At 39.3% G+C, this 21,890-nt stretch overlaps 1 protein-coding gene across 1 annotated transcript; it reads right to left on the bottom strand.

Moving 5' to 3' along the window:
* Positions 1–27: 27 nt before the first annotated feature.
* On the bottom strand, positions 28–19,511 carry LOC110055269 (cation channel sperm-associated auxiliary subunit gamma 2-like). Its single transcript, XM_089292519.1, has 24 exons — positions 19,131–19,511; positions 18,033–18,226; positions 17,088–17,315; positions 15,602–15,821; positions 14,879–14,983; positions 14,256–14,310; positions 13,696–13,839; positions 13,458–13,541; positions 11,712–11,831; positions 11,045–11,113; positions 10,325–10,463; positions 9,734–9,851; positions 8,664–8,807; positions 7,801–8,296; positions 7,203–7,327; positions 6,594–6,674; positions 6,072–6,128; positions 4,814–4,955; positions 4,059–4,218; positions 3,527–3,610; positions 2,498–2,590; positions 1,886–1,991; positions 812–1,040; positions 28–601 (listed from the first exon to the last, which is right to left on the bottom strand). The coding sequence occupies exons 1-24, from the start codon at positions 19,317–19,319 to the stop codon at positions 507–509; spliced, it is 3,477 nt and encodes a 1,158-aa protein (XP_089148645.1). The 5' UTR covers positions 19,320–19,511; the 3' UTR covers positions 28–506.
* Between the last annotated feature and the right edge of the window lie 2,379 nt (positions 19,512–21,890).

The raw sequence follows: 21,890 nt of genomic DNA, 5'->3' as shown, positions 1-21,890 counted from the left end.
CAAACACAACTGACAACTGCCACTCCATTCAGAGAAACAATTTAATAAGAAAACAAAGGAACTGAATCAAGACGAATGCGAAAACTTCCAGCTAAAAACACAGATCAAACATACTGCGAAACTTTCTGGTGTTTACAACAGAAGCAGAAGAATTACAACAGTGGGAGCTCTAAGAACGAAATAAAGACGCGCAAGGGTAAGCAAGGTACTAGACAGCCTGTGCTGTAACCTTGAAAAGATCCTGGGAATAAGGTTATCCGATTCTACGTTCAAGCTTGAAATACTAACGATGATATATTCAACTCCATGAGTTACAACCCTGGGAACTAATCTGTCTTCGCCAGCTCAAGTCTTCATTGTTCAAGAGACGTCCAAAATTCGCCTTGAAGTAATGCCCAAAACAGCTGAACTTGAGCTACAGCAGGTAATACTGTGGCTGTACTGTAAGCTAATAGTCAAGGCCAGTACGCTTTCCGTCCACATGAAAAAAACGGTCTCATAGTAAGTCATACGTTTGTGGTCAAATATTTATGCTGCTCCGAAGAGTTTCCTTTTATGTCGATGGAGGCATCATCACAGCCTTCAGTTTCTGCATTCATTTCTGAAAACGCGAAAAGAAGAAAAGAAAACGTTCATCAACGATGCCGCTTACCTACGATCAGGACATCCATTTAGGAAATTCGAAACTTCGCTCCAAGAATTAATTCAGCCTATCAAATTGCCGGAGTAGATCTTTAAGTGAACTGCACAGAAAATGACTACATTGTCAAACGGGTTTTTTCGTGTGATAACTATTTTTTCAGCACCTTACCTTGATGAATGGTTTCTAGTCGAACTTCTCCAGCTAGAGGGTCGACCCTATTTCTGCGCGTACCCATCATTCTACGCAACCTAACCCCACTCAGGTTAAATATCCTACACAGGACAGACACTTGTCGAAACACAGAGAGCACACTCTTAAGCTGTCTCCATAGCTTGGCGTCTTGACGTTTCAGTAAATAGAACGTTAAGATGAGAGTGGCCAAGATACCTAGACAAGACTGCAAACGTAAGAGACATTACTCATTTTGACCTTCCGTCGCCTTTGTGTCTAAGTTTCTACACTACCTCAAAGGAGCTCAGTCACGGTATTTTGGCCAAATTCAGCTTTAAACTGAAAGAAACCTGAAAATAGTAATTTACTGAGAAAAAAACACCAAAGAGATATTAATAAACCCTGAAGGAACAAAGATGGTTCAGGATGGAGAAGACTAATACGGATTAGAAGCGACGAACTTGAAACATTTAGGCTATAAAACTTTTCAAGATGCGCAAATTAAACCGTGAGGTAGCTCCTTTAGTAATGACAATATACGGAATTTTACCTGACATATAACTGGAATTTCTGGGGCTGATCTTTTTTCTCGCTAGTTTGTTTTTCTTTTAAGGACCTTGAATATCGTTTTAGGCAAACAAGCAAAAAGTGCATCATTCAACTGATATTTGTCGCTGAATTTACAAGACGAACGATGTTGTTTAAACAGCCATTTAGTAAGCCAGATTAAAACTGATCTAACCTGACTAATATACGTTACACTACTTAACACAGTTAAGTTTGTCCTGAGTGGCAAACGTCACTACAGACAAGCTAAGATTAAGTTTGGTTATCTTTCATAGCTTTTAAGTAAAGACACTTCCAGTCCCTGCTAGTTCTAATGACAGCTAAAAAATATCTTTGGTTGTTTCTTGTTGATTTATTTTTATTTTTGTTGGTTGTTTGGTTGGTTGATTGCTTGGCTGGTTGGATCGTCAATTGGCACGTTCGTTCATTCGTTCCTACGTGCGTACGTTCATTGGTTGGTTGGTTCGCTCGTTCAAAACTTTGACCAGTTTCTAAATTTCTCACCAGAACAATAACAGAGGACGGGTTAAATGAGCCTGGTGGCAAGCCATGAACTCGTATTAGGAATCGGATCGTAAAGTCACAGTTTGAAGAATCGGCATCCACAATCCTGAAAACAATGACAAATAAAATAATCCCTTCATGAGTTTTGACAATGAAGAGTCTCTGCGGGAGTGGAAGACAATGAGGCATAACACAATTGTGACTGAGTCTCCAAGGTCTTTATCTCGGTAAACATTTGCGACGAAAAATTCCTCTACATAAAAAAAACTTCACGATTACTGTCAGTAGCAGCAACAACAATAACATCAACATCATCATCAACAACAACAACAACAACAACTACAACAATTGAATAGCTGAAGCAGCTGTTCTAGTAACAACTGCATTTAACAAAGTGTTTGATACTACTTCTATATATACTGTCCTAAACGGTTCTATGAAGTTAAAAGAAAACACCGCTGTCAATTCTTAGTCAAATTTCAAAGTTTACTTCACCAAGCAGAACAAGACAGTTTAATGATCGCTCACGGGACTGATCGCCTGCCCGCGGGTAACGTCCCGAGGTAATAGGTCCCCTTGTTTCATCCCATTTTCTCCATTACTTCAAATTACCTGTTTGAAAACTCCAATTTGAAATAATACTCAGCATTTCCAGGAAAGTTTGGGCCAATATCAGCACAAGGACTCTGTGTGCCGCACAACCAGCTGAAACAGTTCGAAGCTGTGTCAGTATCAAGTCACTATCAAACTTCTCCCTACTCATCTACATATTCTTTCTGTGACACAGTTTGGGAAAAATGAGTTATATCAAGGGATTATGATCATATTCTCTTGGCTATAGATATGTTATTTTTCCAACCAGGAGGTCCAATACGGACCGATAAAGGCCGGCAAATAACGTGTTTATTTTTTTCTCTACAGTATTGCTTTGAAAGCAACTTTTGTATTGAATTTCAGTTAAAGCCTTCCAGTTCAAATCTGGAGTACGCGTGCATTTGACATTTTGAGCAAAACAGGAGATCCTGTCTTCAGAACTCGTCAGCCTGACTTTTGTATGTGACACTGGGTAGGAAAATGTTACGTTTACCAAAGTTTCTGGCCTAAAATGTCCTTTCTGTGACAATTCTTCGTCTTATCTTCTCTGCCGTTGCTTGCGTTTTCCAAAATTTTTGTTTTCTTGAAGTACGTTAAAATTCGCAATGATAGCTCTCGTTATCGCAATACATGATTGTTTGACTCTGTATTGATTTTTTTTTTTTTGACGTTGTTTTACGGTGTAACAAAAAGCTTGAAAAGTTGCCAAGGTTGGAAATTTTGGAGTGTTCCGTATTCGGGGTGCGGATGGGAAATTCAGGACCGCTGGAGAGCGCGCGATTAGCCAATCAGATTCAAGGATTTGGGATTCCGGATCGCTGAGCTATATAAATAATGAAGAAACACCACAATTAGCTGAGTTATTCATATTGATAAAGCTATCCATCCTGTTTCCACAGGCCAGTTAAAACATACAACCAGTCCAGACGAATCACTGTATGTCTTTATTGTGAAAACGGGCGCTTGCCAGAGAACAGTAATACGTCTTAAGAGACCAAAGATGGCTAGAAATAGCACTGAGGCATTACGGGCATATGTTTAACTTACCTTATGCCATTTGTTTCACTGTCAAATACAGGGATATCTCCTAAAGTCTTTAATTTGGATGCCCAGATCAAAGAAGCCGTGGAACTGCAATTGGGCGAAGATGAAAAACTCCATGAGAGAATAAAGCTACACAAATCTAGTCGATTTTGTGTCTCTTCCAGGTTCGATATCTACAAACCAGACTTTGAGACTGGCTATGAAGTGAAACCTTGTCTTGCCAAACACTAGAATTATTCCTGTTCCAGCCTTTAAGGTCCAAAGTTAGAATTTCAGAGCAAAATAACACACTTGAAGGAAAACTGAATTCTAAACTGATTTTAAACTTGCATTACTCCCGCTCCCTCGAGACGGGGCTTCGTTCAAGGGTACCAGCAGGATTATTTTCCCGAAGAACGGGAAAACTTTCTGTGAGTACAATGCCCATCTCAAGAGGTAATGATATATTCCCTGTCTCTTAACAGACTGTGGAAGCAATGAAGCAGCAATGCTCAATTTTCTACTACGGGCAAAAATAAGATATTTCAATATGTACCTTGTAGTTTGGTAGTTATACTTCGTTTGTTCTTCCTGCGAGTAATGTGTGATTGACTGGTAGGTCGGTCCACCTCCTACAATCTTCAGTTCATATTTTCCATGAAACTGGTTTATCTGTCCCGTGGCTAGGTCAAATACTTTGAACACTGGAAGGAAATCTGCCAACCAGACGTTTTACGTTGTTGTTTTTCAATTTTAAGTTCAGCCATGAATGTTTGAATAAATCGAAATAAACAATTACTAGATTAAGTCAGTAACCACTAGCAGAAACTAATCCGGCACACCAGCTATACAACTCTCCATGCAGGAACACCACTTGGTAAATGTCTCTAAACGTAACGATATGAGACACAAGGCAAGTGCAGTCGTTAAATAAACACTGCAAGTCTCCTGGCGAAGGGCTTGAACGCTGAAAATGTCAGCGTCACAAACGGGTTACAGCGGTTACATAATGTACCTTTAGCAACTTCGAACTGATCAATAGCTAGGTTTTCCGAGCATTTTGTAGCGCAAGAACATAAATAAAAACCGAAATTGCTATCTGTGATATTTGATAGAAGGCTTGAATTCTGAAAACATCATATCATTCTAAGAGAAAGAAATCTGAATATACGAAACTACCTTTTCAGCCCTTCAACTAAGAGTGCTTATTTTCAAAACGATTCTCGCGTTTTAGATTTTATCTCTGTGGGGGCGTATTTCAGAATTTTCAAGGTGTCCTTTGAACTTATAATGTGAATTTCAATACCTTACCACGATAAAAATAGAAACACGGTACACCATGAACGGGAGAGCAGAAATGCTCTCTGCCCGAAGCGGTCTTGGAGGCCTCCGGATCAAACACCAGCTTGCGACCCGCGGGACACCCGAGAAGCACAGCCACTGCATACGAACCCTGGTAGGGAAAATATCAGTGTTAAAGGAACACAGTAAGCTGTGGAACCGCGCTGACCTGGACACCAGTTTTCTCACTCTGAAAAGAGTCCAACTCAACGTGAAATCAAAGATACTCGTCGAGGACATCTAGAAATCCGCTTCAATCTTCGCTGTGTTTTGCTTGATTTTCAATCATTTACTGAAACACCTGTTTTTGAGTGTGCTTTTGCTCGTCCTTTGATGTTATTTTTTATCATATTTGGTTAAAAACAGTATGGATTGCACCTCTGTGATATGCAAATTAGCTATGAAATGGTATCTAATGCGCATGTGCACCAGCTGACTGTGTCCCTTTAAAGGGACGACTGATTTTTTTGATTGAAAATGGTAGTGGCTGTGAATGGTTTATGTTCCAGCTTAAATCGAAGGGATGGAGGAGTTATTTTGCTTCATGACAGGTGTCAAGAGCCTGCCGAAGTGTCCCATCTTGCCGACGCTGTCAACTTTGTGTATACGTAATGTACCACCATAGCTAAGCGTATATTCACATTAAACCAGTATTGTATTGTATTGTATTTGTCAGTAACATTAAATGAGGAGTATTTCTACTCTCCCCCCCAGATGGGATGCAAGTCCATCGCAGGGTTATCCCCAGCATGAAATTTGCGTGTAACCATTTATATTCCCGTGTAGAGAGAGGCACTGTGAGAGTAAAGTGTCTTGCCCAAGAACACAACACAATGTCCCCGCGGCAAGGACTTGAACCCGGACCGCGCGATCCGGAGTCCAATGCACTAACCATGAGGCCACCACGACATTCACACGTAAAGCAAATTTACTTCTCATAAACTACAGAGAAATGCCACACTGTGGCTCAACGAAGATTTGCGCGATGTATCTGATTTCTTAATGTGACTTCATACAAAACAGTTACTCCTCAACACATCACAAACAAAATCCTCAGGCTCAGAAGCATTTCCATCAAGGACAGACAGGTATTACTTTCCTAAATACACCTAAAAAAGAGGATCTTTATCAGATGTTACCATGCTGCGCATGTGTGGCGATTTATCGTTGCGCTCTCTGGTAACAACACCAGACGCACTATATTTAATCCAAAATGCCAGCAGTTTACCTGAAGAGCGCCCCTACTGCCATAACTGGTGCTACAAGACAAACCAGAATTCCAAATCTGCGGGAAAAAAACAGAGACTCGATGTTATGGGAAGAAAGACTGTGACTCGAAAAGTACTTTTTTGCCTCCAATTCCCACATCGAGGCTCTACCACCTTTAACATGATTTAATCCAGAAATTAACACAAATATTGTGCAATTAACTGCTCTTCAAGAAAGTACACCCTTCACTTCAAGTTGAGTTGATTGCTACATGCTCTAGCCAGTGTTATCAAACATACGAGTCTTTCAAACAAAAATAAGATGAAACTAAAGCTAACTAGGCTGACGCGCGATTTCCCGCGCTTGGCACCGGTGACACGTTCAGCTTCAAGCCCTGGTTGGCTCATTGCGTCAGTGGGGTTTGCTATGATTGGCAGCCTTCGAGACTGACAACTTAGCCCGTGGTTGCTAAGTAACAGTGACATGTACTTGGCACGTACATGTACACCCAAATTGAAGAGGTAACAAAAGGTTCATTCACCTTAATATGTAAAGAGGCAGGTGCGAGTCCTTCGCCCGGGCGGTATTGTGTGAGTCTGACTCCGCCATCTTGCAAGGTTACCTACAGGCACAATTGTTTAAATGTGACAAAACATTTAAAATGTGCATTTTCGATAAAATGAAATTTTGAATTGGAATGGATTCTACATGAATGGCAAACTAAGAGAAACCGTTTACCTAATCAGTCTAGCGCTTACTGAAGTGAACTATGAGGTTAATATATTAACTGATGGCCTATTGTCATTTTCTGAGCAAGCCATGGAACACATTTTCAGCTCGAAGGCGACTTACGCCTCGAGCACGCTAAAGCGTTTTTGTTTGAAAACGCATACTTTTAGCTGCGTTTTCGCCTATCATTATCGTTTACACTGAAACGTCCAAAAACGCTTATGAAAACGGAGACTTTCGAAAAAGGTTTCAAAAGTGGAGCGTTTTGAAAGCGCATCAAAACGCATCAAATGAATGAAACGAAATTATTTTGTTTCGTTTTGGATGAGACGAAAACGGATGCTTTTCAAAACGCATTAGTTTGGCCAGGGCCTGGAATAGCATATTTCCGCTTATCACACTACATCTCTTTCCATCTCACCGCATATTTGACTGCTTTTTGGGGAATCAGTTCCGTTCTCAGCGACGTTACATTCAGAACCGTGGCGTCTGACACATGAAGCGAGGCCTGGAGATGAGAGAGACTCCACGGGTGCATGCTGGTTTCTGGGCAACAGAGATCATCGTTTTTTTTTCATTAGACATTCTATTAATAATATTATAAATACCAAGCATGCGCAGTGGGATGATTATTATAACTTACTAATATTACCTTCAGGAGCAGGGTTAGCGCAGTGGTGAAAGCGCTCGCTTCCCACCAATGTGGCCCGGGTTCGATTCCGGCCCGGTGCCCTATGTGGATTGAGTTTGTTGTTGGTTCTCTCCTTGTTTCGAGGGTTTTTCTCCACAAAAAAAACAAACATTTCCAAATTCAAATTCTACCAGGAGAGAGGACCCAGATGAAAACCAGCTAAGAACCTGATTACATAAGCCGGGCTGGCCCGGTTAGCCGGGCTGCCTCGGTGTGCCGCAAACTGACACCAGCCCAGTTCATGTAATCAGGCCCTAAGGCTGATGTGGCTTCCTCTCTAAATATGGTAATTTTTTTTTAATTTTATTTTTTTTTTATCATAACTCACCAACTTGGCCGTGTTCCAAATAAAGATAAAACACAAACGAGTACCACTCGGATCGTCCAAGCTGAATCACATCCGGTAAATCATCCTTCGTGGCCTGTCTTCTATTTTGACTTATGCCGCTGCAGTCGGCGTCAACAGCCTTGCTCACTTTATTGAAGTATTCATGAAGGGTGGCGCTCTTCTGAACAAGACTGCCGTCCCATTGCACAGTCGGCTGAAATTTGTAGAAGCACTTTCTTGTATATAACACATCGTGTGTAGCCTGAAATGCGATCCGCGCGAAGGGACATGCGCGCTCTACAATGTTCAGTTGATTCTGATTGGTTGAAGGTTTCTGGAGGCAAGACGTTAAATTGGTCTTGTTGTTTTGATAGTTTCTTACATTTTCTTCTTGTTTCTGAGCGAATATTTGCCGAGAGATAATCTTGCCAACAGGAATTTCCTCACGAGAGATACACTTTGTCTCGCCACCATCATCTCTCCCTTCAGCTACAATCTGGCGGAACACCAAATTATATACCCTGAGTTTCATCTTCGCACGCTCAAGAGACGTCTGTTTTACTGCTCATTAAATTGATGAAATCTGCGTCACTGGGCACTAACCTGCAATAACCTGTTTCACTGTACTCAAACCTGACTGTAACCTGTTTCCCTACACGAAAACCCTGCTGTAACCTGTTTCACTGAACACTTACTTGTTAGGAACTATCTGAACCTGTTATAACCAGTTTCACTCTAAACACTAACCTACTGGTAACCTGTTTTACTGTACTGCAGAGCACATTAACCTGCTGTACTTGGTTTCCTTGTTTAGAGTGACCAATAAACAACGCTACAGTCTACTTCCATCCCTGTATACTAACCTTCTGCAACCTTCTAGCTGTGTCAAAGAATATCGACAGAACGAATGAATTGTTGCGAGAATGGAAGCCTGGAGCGAGCGCGTTTTCGCCTAGAGTGCTTTTAAGGCGTTGAACCTCAGCCGAGCCTGCTTGGCCCACCCAGACCTGTGATAAGAACAAAAGATTACACATGACGTCTCTTGATAAACTTTTACAATAGTCTAGATATGTCCTGATCCCCCCCGGGAGGGGGGGGTACTCCTTTATATGGCTAAATAGGTATGTGCAGCCCTTAAAGGTATGGTTTTTCAGCCGTTTTGGTCATAAACAGTGTATCGATCTTGGCCAATTTAGTCATAAATAGACTGGGTATGGTTTAAACCCACTCTAGTCTTGAACTGGGTATGTTTCTTCTTTATTGTTATCCATAAGACCATCAATAAAAGCCCTTCATAAATTATGTCTCGGGCAACTGTGTCAGCCGCAACGGTCACAAATAGGGTGTCGAATTTTTGGTCAAGTCAAATAGTGTAGCGAAAATCGCAGATTTTGGTCATAAATAGGGTAAGGGTTTTGGGAGGCGGGCCGCACACCCCCACACAACTCTTCTGGGAGTATCCTACCCCCCGGGTCCTGACCAATACACTTTGTTCAGGCTTGAGCTAAAAACTTTATGCCTATCTTATGTTTTACACTTCGTTAACAATCAGATTATTTTACAAATCGAAAAGTCAAATGAGTAAGTTTCATTCTGTAAGGAAACCATTCCTTTTTCTGTTAAAACAATTGTAAGTAGAATAGTAAGAAGCAATCAAGTAATCTGGTGAAAATCTACCTGTTTGTATCGTGCTGAAATAAATAAATGTATTTAAAAAATACCGTCTAGGGTAGTCCTGACCAACGGATCTCAGCATCGCCTAAATTATACATTGATTTGTCCGTCCGCTTATTGACAATGAAAATTAGCCAATGAGCGCGCGAGAATTTCTGCAGTTATTGTAAAACTGAGTTTGAAAGTGGTTGTGGACTTTTTTTCTTGAGTTTAAGTTGCCTGTTTTGGAAAAGTCACACACAATACGAACAAACCCCACCTCTTGTATGTCTGTAAGGAATGCAAACGTTCCATCAGACGCAGAGGAAGTGAACACCATTATCGTTGAATTACCAGGAAAACCAGTCAGCCAGTGAATGGAAATTCCACCATCTGGACTGAAAAGAAAAGAGCAAGTTAAAAATAAAAAGTTACGAGTGACAGGCAATTCACGTCATACAAGCTTTTTGCAGTTTGGAAAACGAAATGTAGCACGAACGTTTTGTTAAAAAAGTACTTCGGTTTTGAAAATGGTAGAGCCTGCAGAACAGGCAGATTAGTAGGGAGGACCGCGAAGCACGATACACGAGCGCGAACACGAGCGCGTGTCGCACTCTGTCCCGCTAGTCCACCTGTTTTGCGGGTTATAAAAATGTGTGAAACGCAAAGGCTTGCGGCTACACAGGATCTTCTCAGAAAGAAAGCTTAAGAAATCATCTTTGCCCGGTTTCACTGACAAAGAACGAATTACTTGGACTAAGTTCAGCCAAATCAAAAAAGGTGAAGCTAAACTGAAAAGACTAAGACTCTTACAATGTATTATGGCTTCGATTTACTCCTTTTTACACTTAAAAATCAACTAAATCGATACCTGAAGAATAGAGCATTTCCCCAAATAAACAAACTGTCGCAGACAACAGCCGTGAATGACAAGCCAGTGAGAGACAATGTTGAAACTCTTGAATTGTCAGCACTAAACTTGGACTCAATTCTCTGCCAGTTATCATGGTCTGGTTAAACACGAAGAACACAAAGTCAGCCAGTCATACATCTTCTTGAAGACACCTAAATCGCTTGTCCTGAGGTCAACGCTTATAATCTCCGAACTGCTATAAAGTGTATTTGTCTACAACGGTATCCATGCGTGAACTTACAAGAGGCGCAAAATTTGCGAGGGAACTGAGTCTCGCACGAAAACTTCCCCTACCTAGAGACGACAGTTTACTCTATCACAGCTGAATTGGTTTAGTCACGCAATGCCTTGCTTTGGATAAGAGCAATGCGTGCCTACAGGGTTACATCGAGACAAAAAAAAAAAAAATCTGAGGCCTATCGTAAATAATATGGCCACTGATCGGGCCTGCCTTCTGTGCAGGGTAGATAAATTTCATGATATCGAGGTCAGACTGCAGCAAATAGGCTAAACGTTTGAGTCAACCTCTGTGGTATTTACTATAAATAAACAGAGCACACGGGATACAGATTTGCTTCCCTGGGCTTCCTTGCCCATAATATAAATTGATGTAAAATTTTATATTTATAAACGGCAAAAATAAAACAAGAACAAGATACCCTAATACTATTAACTTACCCGTTTCTGGAACACCAAGAGAAGTTGGGAAATGAAAGAGTGCTGTCCAATTGCCACCACTGACTGGGCCTGGAACCCAAAAACATACCGCGATGTTTAATGCAGCCAAAAAAATGATCAAATTTCGAGTAAAAGGTTAGTTACACTCACAAATGGTATGCCATTTCTCCTATTTAGCTAAGAATCATCGGGAATGTGGCTTCGTGATGAGAACACAGGAACTGATCACAGATAGAAAACGTTTTACCGAATTGTTTGAAAACAATAAAATCCACGAACATGTTTTCCTGCTTTTGTCATTCCAATTCTGGCTCTGTGTAGGAGCAAAATATTGGGCTAAACCCACCTTGTTGAATTTTCGTAGTACTCGTCCTTCACAATTACGGCGAACAGTCAAAGTCAACAGAGATTAAAAAGTTTCAGTCCATAGTCACTGTTAGTCATATTGGCTAAACCATTCATCTTTAGCTGGCAAACTCTAACTGTACGCTTTTTGCCTCTGATCGGGAAATTTAGTTTACGTTTTCGCTTAAAATACCTTTATGGCTCTGGCTATCATTGAGAGTGTCTAGTAAAGGAATTAAAACACTCACTGTTGCTTTCTGCGAGCAATAAAAGACTATCAGGATAAAAATGATATTTTGTCATGATTTGAAGTTATCACTACCTTCACATTGCACCAAATGAAATGTCTCTGCATGAGGCGTCTTCAACATTACCAAGATAACAAAGGATTGTGCCTTCAAACCACTGATACTTCCAGATATCACTTGACACGGATAACTACCTGTGAAAATGAAATCTAGTTATGAGTTCTGTACACAGCTGGAAAATTTATAACACAACCATCATTTCCACCATAAAATTGTGAAAAAGATATATTAAAATTGACTTTCCTAGGTTTAGGAAACCACGGCCGGCCAACAGTATTAAATGATGAGATTAATTTACCGAACAATACTAAACAAATTAAACCAACCATTGCAGCAAAAAAGAACAAGATTTAATAAGTATATGGCTAAGTTCTTTTGTCTTTATTACATATCTCTATTAGCAAGCTTAATCTTGTGGCAGTGATTCCTAGCCTTAGTTAAATGATAAAAAACAAGGTCTCTTTCACTATCCTAGAAACGTTTTTTTTTCTTAAGGTGGTATGGTACCCTCAATATGGACCAAAAAGTTTGTTTAAATATGGTGAAGAAAGATCAATTGTGTGCTATTGCACTCAAGAAGAGAAATTAAATTTCTAGAGTTTTACTCAAAATGGTTGCTATGGAAACCAGTCACAGCCTTTTGAAGAGTGTTTTATAGTATTGATGCCAACACTTCCTGCTCTTTTACAAAACAAGAATTGACTGTCAAATAAGCATATCATGTAAGTTTCTGTTTTGTTCTGTGATATGCACCTAAGTTTTGACAGTTAACTCTATTTTCAGTGCTTTTTACAACTTTATTTGGAAATAACCTTATTTTTTACCACACCCAGTGGACAAATCATCTCATGTCACATGACAGACCTTAAAATGTTACGATTTTTTTGGTTTATATCATCACGACACTATTGGTCTTTGATGAGCCCAAGTTTCAGAAATTCTACTTAAAAACCTTGCAAAGTAGAAATGTTGGCGCAAAGTCAGTCGGTACAAAAGTAAACTTTTGAGAAAAATGCACTTTAAGTTTCTTACACGAAGTATTAAGCATTTAACGAGCCACAAATAGTGGGGGGGGGGGGTGCAGATTGGATCTCGGGGGAGGGGGTGCAATGGTTGTTCTATTTTGTAAAAAGTTACCGCAGTTGTGGGAAATATTCCTTGTCATAAGGGAAATGAATGAGCCTGTGATGGCAATTCGAGGCAAAGCTTTTCACAAATAATTACACCAATCGAGTTGTGCATGTCTTAAAAGTTTTTTTTAAATAGTTTCGTTCATATAAGTTAAAAATAATCCATATTTTTGGTCACGTTCTTATAGTAAACAGTCGTTGCTATGGCCGTTGCCACGTGAAAAAACTTATACCACTGTGTACTTTCCTTAAATTTCACACTCATCTGGAAGGAAATTCAGCAAGATCGTTTCAAAATGTTTTTGACAGGTCCTCAAGGGTCTTAAGTCTTGTATTTCCAAGAAATTGAATTTTTCATGAACATTGCCATATTTTAGGGTACCATACCCCCTTAAGTAAAAAGAACTTCACAATGCCAACTTAGAAAAAACTGGAAGTGACTTTTCACTTGGCTTGTCTTGTATCATGGGTCAGTTATGCGTGCATGTCTATACATTGTTTTCATTTAGTATCATAGTTTCAAAACATCGTTAATTCTGGTAACACTAAGACAGTGTATCTATTAGTCAAATATTGTGGTAACTTTGATATGACAATTATAAAATAAAAAAACAAGGGTTACATTTTTACCTGTATTTTCAAGCAATGCCCTCAGGAATTGGCAGATGTTTTGATCCCTAGTATCCCTCAGCTCAGCAAAGTTTGAGGGCTCGCCTTGATAAAGAAAATTTAATGATTATTGCAGTATTCAGACATAATTATTCCAGTCACTATGTAGTTCTTACTGTTAGAATAACAACAATTGTCAGGGCATGTATTTTTGCCCATTTGAAGCAAAAACAATAAGTAAAAGAAATTAGTAACATACCTTTTACTGGCAAAGCCAAAAAAACCTTTTCCTTATCTTGTTCTTCTCCAAAACCCAAAACTGTAACTTTGAGAACTGACGACTGGGTGGGGCTCACCACATGACTGACACACCCAGAGAACACAAGTCTATAATCTCTGAGTGCTGAATGTAAGATTTGAAAAGAGCTTAGCAAAGGTTTGTGGTTTGTTACTGGTCTGCCCTCCGCCAGTTGGGATTTCTAAGCCTATTATGTTGACTTGATATATTTGTTTCTTTCAGTTAAGTGGCATACCTGTGAACTAGCTAGGTGTAGCTAAGTGCATTGACCACTATAAACAACAACATTTGAACATTTTTTGAACATTTTGAACATTGTAGGTGACAGGCAGGATAAAGAAAGAAGATGAGCGGATAGGGAAAAAAGAGAGGATGGCAAAATGGGTAGGATGGCACTGAGTAAAGTGGATGAAAAAAAGGAGAAAGACAAGGAGTCTATTATTACTAACAGTGAACTTAGTTGTATTAATTAGAAAAGAAAGCAGTGAAATTTAAAATACTGTTGGTCTGTGTGTACTTACATTTAATATCAGTACCCACGCTTGTGTAGTCAGCATGTACTTCTAAAATGCCAGCCTTAAACAGAGAAAAAAGAGGGAAATTACAAAAAATTACAAAGTCTTTACCATATCAGTCTGGCTATCTTCAGGGCTGTCATTAAGGGCCATAACAATTGTTTAAAGGCTGAATGTACTTGAGCAAGACCTTGACGGTAACGGGTGACTTGCCTGTTGTTGTTATAATTCACCCGCAAAGCAGCATGTTTGTTATGTCATGACTGTGTACCAAGGCAACATGTGAATCAAAAGTTAATGAGAACCCTGTACATTATGATAGCAGCTATTTCAGTGCTATCTTTGTCATCACTAACACCTCTTTATGTCAACCATGAAGTTATAAGTTAAAGTTGAAGGTATAATTACCCTGCGATGGACTAGGTAGAGTACAAATACTCCTAGTCACCTCATACTACTGAAACCGGAGATAAGCGCTGGCCTGATGGGCCACTTGGATCGTAAGTAGACTTACCTCTACGTATAAACATTCATGATTAGTTTCTCTTTCTTGTCTTTTAGTACAAGATAGGAATCATGTAATTTAAATTAAGTAAATTTAAAATAATGCAATGACGTCATCTACTCACACCAGAATTGAGCAGAATCCTGTCTGTTAGAGACAGTACACCCTTGACTTGCAGAGATGATAGCGATCTTTGAGATGCACACTTATTTTGAACTGAATCCTCAAACTGCCAAATAATGTAAAAAAATGTACTACATTAATTAGTATATAGCAAGAACTGTATATGATGATGAAGACCTGATGAAAAACTAATGTCTCCTTACATCATGACTACACTATTACATACACAGGTTATGAGAATCATGAAAATCATCAACTAGTGATCCTCTAAAGCAGGGGTGCTATTAATATTTTCAGCAGGAGAGCAACTTGTTTTCACAGCCGGGCAAGGCGTTTTGAACTGAACTTCTTTGTATGTAAGAGAAAGTTTCCCCTAGATGGTCAAATCAGGCAGGCAAAATTGTCCTCCCAAGGCAGGTAAAATTGTCCTGAGAGGGCTAGTTTGATAATTGATATCAGTGAAAACACATACTGTTAAATAACTAATTGGGCAGAGTTAATGCAATGTGGAAAAAAAAAAGACTGCACTGCAATCCATGAGTAAAACTAAAAGTTATTAAAAGTGCAGTGTTGAACTGGCAGTCTAGCTTAATTTTGTCTATGATACTCTTTTAATTGTTTACATGTATATTGCCAGTAACAAAGGCCTTTAAAGCTGCACCAGAGAATTATTCAGGCATGCACTCTAATACCTGTAAGTGTACATGAACAAAGCTGTACTCACTTGAATCTTCAAAACTTGCATCTTTTCAAATTCTGAGGAAGTGTAAATGATGTGATTTGACATTTCTGAGGATGCCATGACACATATGGGACTAAAGTTTGGAACACAACCAACAGGTGTCTCCTGGGAAAAGGATGGCAGCTGTTTAACTTCATCTCCAAGTCTGTTATGAATTGTATTATTGACTAGCAGGTGATAGCCATCTAAGTGTACAGTGAATCTAGCCAAAAAATAAACAAGATTACATCATAAAGTCTTTTTGCAAGAAAGTGTTATTAATTATTATACATTGAACTCACTATCTCTTTTCTAATTGGCCGAAAGCGTTTAGTGAATTTTCAAAATCAGCGCCTGTGACGTCATCTTGCTGCAGATTATACAATAATCATGTCAAGGACACTGAAGGTCATGGGTAATCATGTCTTGTATGACCGTGGTGCATGATTTGTAAGGGGTAATCATGTCAAGCTCACGTGCTTTGTGTTGCTTGCTGTCAGCGAAGAAGAAAAAACATTACTTCCATTTTTTTTTGTACAATGTATAATAAATCAATTATTACATTTGGTTTTTGTGATATCAAGAATGATCAACGTCTCAGTAAGGGTTACCAGCTTCAGCCTTCCGTTTCAGCTGACAACCCCTACCTCGATCTTGATTATTCTGGATAGAGCAGTTTTCATTTGAGTGTCGAAAAGTAATTGGTTTTGCATCAACTGTGCTACACGATTGGCTTAAAAAACTCGCTCCACTTTTTCATCCAATCAGAGATAAAACCAAAGCCAATGCAATTGTAACTCACTTGCACACGTTTTCCCACACTTTACATCAGCTGCATGTAATTACTTCAAGCTTTGATTGGTCTACTGGATTGCCTGTGTCCTTTGTGATTGGCCGGAGTGATTACTTTGGTTTTGGTTTTACGACACTCATTTGAAAACTGCTCTATCACAAAAACCTAATACAATAATTGTTTATAAGCATGAAATATCTACTAATCAGTAGTGCATTTTTTTTTTTTTCACAATAAGTACAGCTTCTTTGCACTAAGCCAGTCCTCCATGGTCATCCAGAAAAAGCCACCATAATAAATAAGGCAACTGAGATCAGCTAAAAGGAAAGCATGGGAAGGCCAATTGCATGTATCAGGACCACTGAACCATTACCGTAATAATCCATGTCCACCATATCTACCATGTGATTGGTGACCAAGCTTCGGTCACCTGTACCAGAGACCAGGAGATTCGGTCTGTATCCTGGAGACTTTCAGATAGCCCCCTGGGCAACCTGTTAATGGTGAACTTACACTATTGTGATTAAACTCTTACTAACTAAGAACAAGAGCTGCACTGTACTGGGGAATATTGGCCCAGTAGGTCCTTTACATAGAAATGATCCATATGGCAAAATCCTGACCAAGAAGGAACCATTCAGAATGCTCTGATTTACCTCAAAATTACCTTGCCATAAAATAAATAGGAGTATTTACCTGTCAGAGTTTATGTATGGGCCAGTGCCACTGTCAACAACTTCACAGTGTAATATTGTCCCTGTGGCTGGGATATAAAGAGGTGCCAGCCAAGCGGGGTTACATAGCTCTTTGAAGTTTGAACAATTCTTTTCAATATGACAGCATTCATTTCCTGCCTTAACCACTGGGATAGCATCTGAATGTGAACAACTGGGGATAGCACCATTACAGAAACATTCGTTTGGCCTAGAAAGAAAAAATGACATTTTCACAGTAAACTATGAACATTACAGCCAGATTACAATCAAACTCAAAGATTTTTAACAGACCACACTGGTCAGTTTTTCTCCTAGTAAGTTGCAGCACCTATTCTAATGATCAAAACAGTCATGTGACTTCCAGCCAGATAAACAGTCATGTGACTACCAGCCAACATACCAGCATATGCTCTGTTACTGTACTTTCTCAGACTGTGGATGAACATGGACTATCTGCAGTTTGTTTTTCTCTTAAAATCAGGCAAGGAATAGCTGGGAGTATGTCTTGCTTGTTGTCTGTTTTCTCTCAACATCGTGCAGAGAGTAAAGGTAATGCGACATTTGAGATCAAATGGGATTGGCAGAAGCAAGTGTATGCATGGCATGTGGTCGGACTCAATAAGAAATGATCAATGGCAAACAGTCTATAGTAAGTATAAGTAAATTACATATGAATTCCAACTGGTGCAATTTAAAGAAATTTTCAAATATCACTAGCTAATAGGTATGCTAGTGTAAATTGCATTAACTTTCACATGACTACACATTTACTATAATTATATGACTGAGAAAATTATGAAATGCAAACCGATTTAACATTAAATATGCACACATATTCGATTAATATTAACAACAAATTGGCCAGCTATCAGCCAATCACAACGGGGTATTTTCTAAGTCATATATGAAACCTGTTTTTACATACCTGTTACTTTCATTGCTTTTATTTGTTATAAGACATCCGCAACTCTCCTGATTTCCCATTTCTATCAGTGATGATGTCATTAGAATTGAATATCTCTGTGCATTGTGATGGTTTAACCCAAATGACTCAGACTCAAGTTTGATGACTGGATTGACACCTGTCAGTACCAGGGACCTCACCACTTCAGAATTAATCTACCAAGAGAAACATGCTGAAAGTAAACTAAGCAATTTACTCATTACTTTGTGAAAAGTGGCCAACTTCTAATTTGAAGGGGATAGGAACTGTTAGTGGTGAATATGATCACTCTGAAAACTAAGGAAATTTCTTAACAGATTTGCCTGATCCATAGTAGAGATCTAAGGATGAAAATTGAGTTAAGCATATGACTTTTCCAATCATAAGATGGAAGCACATGCATGGAACTGAGGGTTCTTTGGCAAAATGACAATAGTCTAATATATGGTATACCGCAAAGAGGCAAAATGACAACAGTCTTTAGTATACCGCAAAGAACTTGCATTAACAAGCATGGTTACCACATGCACAGACATCACCTTTCAAAATTCCCCAACTTTTCGCTGACAAAATGTAACACAAAATGTCAGATCTAGTAGCTGCTTCCGGCCTCGACTTTAATACAGCCGTCTTTTCTACTCGTTCATTATTAGGCCTGATAAGTTTTGAACAAATTTTCCTTCTTCCGTAAGGAAGAACATTGTTGAATGATATCACAGTGACCCCATTTGTTTTTTTCCAACCCTAAACGGTATTAAATCAGCCATGTTCAATCTTTCAATATTCCCTGACTTTTCTTCAAAAATTTATGTCAATTTTACTTGACTGACAGACTCAAAATAAAATTCCCAGACTTTTCCCAGACCTTGAAGAATTTTTTTCCCCGATCATTTCCTGACCTGCGGCAACCCTGATTTAACAAGAAACGAGCTTTTTAGCAGGCAAAGGACTGTTTATAAACTTAATACCGATTCACTTTATCTTTGTGAGCTAAAAGTACTTTAGCGTAAGCTTAATGTTCTGTCCGACGAAGATGGCGGTGAAATCAACATGCATCAATTAAGCAACCAAGCCGCTTACCTTATTGTCGCACTTTACTCTTATTCTTAACAAATACTGTCCACCTGGAACTATGACAGACGCCACCTTTGATAGGTTTTCTTTCTCCACTGCATCAATCACCCAAAAACATCGCTTATTCGTGGCAAAACAAAGCGTACAGCTGACCACGAGGAGGAGGAATATCGCGAAGAACTTACAGTCTGTCATATTGGCATGGTGTTTTCAAACGCTTCACGCCTTCATCTACAAAGCATACGATATTCTACTTTGATGGAAAGAATATAAATACAATAGTAGATGGTGTAGGAAGTAAACTGAGTGACTCACGTCGCTTTTCTCTGAGGGAATTAACACAAGACGCCTGTTCGAAAATCTTTGAGCTCGCTTGGCCGTTTTGCATGAGACTTACTAGTCCCCAGTCTTCCGGTAGCATAGTCACGATGCACAGTCACGCAAGTCGTCTAATAACTGTGTCACACAAGTGATGGACAGGCAATAGTGTCAGAAATTAAAGTGTTTGTATGGGAATCCGATGGCGAACGATTTTCTTAAAAGTCGAATAGCAAAATTAAGATGTTAGACAAAGGATTGCGTTAACAAAATTCCAAGGATGTAGCTGTGCCAGAAGGGATCCTTTTGAAACTTATGACCCTACGTTTTCAAAGAATATTTAGCATGTTTATGTAGTGTGAAGGCCGTGTCCGTTGAATACAAGCACATAAAGTCTACTTTCTTCCAACTTGCATGCACATTTACAGTTATCTTAAGTTTCCAATGTTCGTCCTCCCATCTTTTCTTCTTTTTTTCCTTTGTTTCCTTCCGTTGTTTTCTTTTTTTCTTTGTTTCAGGCTTCGAAACAAGACGGCTAGTGGGCGAAAGCAGCTTTCGTCTCTAGCCGCTTCGGAAACCCCCTCTCGAGGACATCGAATTTCACGATGGTATATTCAATTCAAAACACAAAATATATCTTTGAAATCTTTCACAGATGACCAAACAGTTCTTCAATATCGGTATTATTATTTCCACACGCCTCACAACTTCGACGGAGAAAGATTTTTCGCACAAATATCAACCTTGAAAACTGTTCCAATCAAATTGCCGCACATGCACAGAACGGTGTCAAATGCCCTTAAAGCAAAACGAAAAGCATAATAATTATAATCGAGAGTGGCTTTCATTTGTGAAAAAAAAGTTTACTTTCCATTATATTGGCATTATTTAAACTCTAAGCAGTAGACTACAGGCTACGTGTGTCTTGTTTACCTTAAGAAAAAGCTGGAAACGAATTATTTTACTTTTTCGTTCCCAGAGCTATGATTTTTTTTATGTCTATAACAATTACCTTTGGGAAAGGAAAAAATTCCAATAACTATCTCTATGGCAGATAAATCACCTTTTCTCCGTCAATCTTCATGGCCAGCGACCATCCACTGCCACCGCACGCGCCAATACCAGAGCTAGTCATGTGACAGTAAACAGGAACAGGAACAGGATATTTTATTATCTTGCTATTATGGTAAGCAAAAATACTAAGGCACGTGCTCAAACATATAGTTTGTTGACCGACGTCCAAAAGAATATTCTTAAGCGGCAATAATTTTGATGGTGGAATAGTCGGTGTTGGCCACCAATACCAGGAAATGGTGACCCGAGCAGCTGTAGAAAGTTGAGGTGAGCTTATAGACCTAGATATATTATTTATCTTGCATGCTACCACATTTACGAGGACGCCGAACGGCCACTGATTTTGATTGTACGAGCTTTGTTTTTCATTGCTCAATTTTCCCCAGGGAGAGAGATTCATATAAAAGCAGTCGATGTTACGACCTGTTCGGCCACTCAATGCGACTAGTTTTTCACCCTTGGTTGCCAGCTTTCATGGCCCCTAAAAAGCAGTTTGATTATACATGTACAAACCTACTCTTCCAATTCTGAATCCGTATGAATGCTGAGTATGGCAAAAAAGGTACTACACTTTTTAAGCTTCTCCCTACCCATCACACCCTGTGCTCCCTCCTCGCGCCGAGCCTTACGCTGCAACGCCGAGGACAACGTCAATTAAAAAGTGAACCTACGAATCTCTTGGTACTCTAAAGTTATTTACTTTGTTTCTCACTGTCAAAACTATCAAAAAGCTAAATCTGGAACAGAGCGATAAATTTAGATTAGACATTTAAAAAAATTAGCCGTCGTGGTTCACGTTCTCCAGGCAAAAGTTGCTAGAGAGCTTAAAAGCAATGAACCACAGTACGACGGCAACGGCAACGAGAACGTCACTAAACAAAAGGTTTAATGAGCAGAACAATGGCTGTGCACGTGCGTTATAAATCTCTGTACATTTCTTAGCCATCCTTTGCAAAACAACGTGAAATGACCAAGTTTTGCGTAGTTTGGAGAACGCGAACGACGGCTGCTAATCTTTCGCATTTTCATTTGGAATTGAAAGCTGGCGTCACATATTTATCTCGAGTAAGTTCTGAGACCAATAGGCGCACTCAGCAGATGTAGACAATTGCGAAATTCGAAGGTAAAATATAAATTCAATTTTTGGCTAGGCGTTGTCCTGTTGTTTTGCAGAGGACAAAAATGTAGGGGACAGAAATGTACAAAGTTTTGATAACGCACGTGCACAGCCATTATTCTGCTGATAAGGTAATTCCATCAAAATAGAACTCACAATAGATTTTTTTTTCGAACTTTACCTGTTGGCTGCTTATATCAAGAGAACTTAAAATTTGAAATAAAAAAGGGAGGTTCTCTTATTCGTTTAGGAGCAGG

Source organism: Orbicella faveolata, unplaced genomic scaffold, assembly GCF_042242905.1.
Source record: "Orbicella faveolata isolate gen_17 unplaced genomic scaffold, um_ofav_v1 contig_24, whole genome shotgun sequence".
Classification (NCBI taxonomy): domain Eukaryota; kingdom Metazoa; phylum Cnidaria; class Anthozoa; order Scleractinia; family Merulinidae; genus Orbicella; species Orbicella faveolata.
The sequence above is the reverse complement of the archived record's forward strand: the minus strand, read 5'-3'. Positions and strand labels throughout refer to the sequence as shown.

Bases quoted from the DNA above. Each gene is read 5' to 3' on its own strand.
- LOC110055269 (XM_089292519.1), bottom strand. From the start codon at position 19,319: ATGACAGACTGTAAGTTCTTCGCGATATTCCTCCTCCTCGTGGTCAGC. The intron at 8,297-8,663 runs GTTAGTATACAG...GTGTTCCGCCAG, and splicing joins CAGCTAGAAGGTTGCAGAAG to ATTGTAGCTGAAGGGAGAGA. The intron at 602-811 runs GTAAGGTGCTGA...TCGCGTTTTCAG, and splicing joins ACTAGAAACCATTCATCAAG to AAATGAATGCAGAAACTGAA.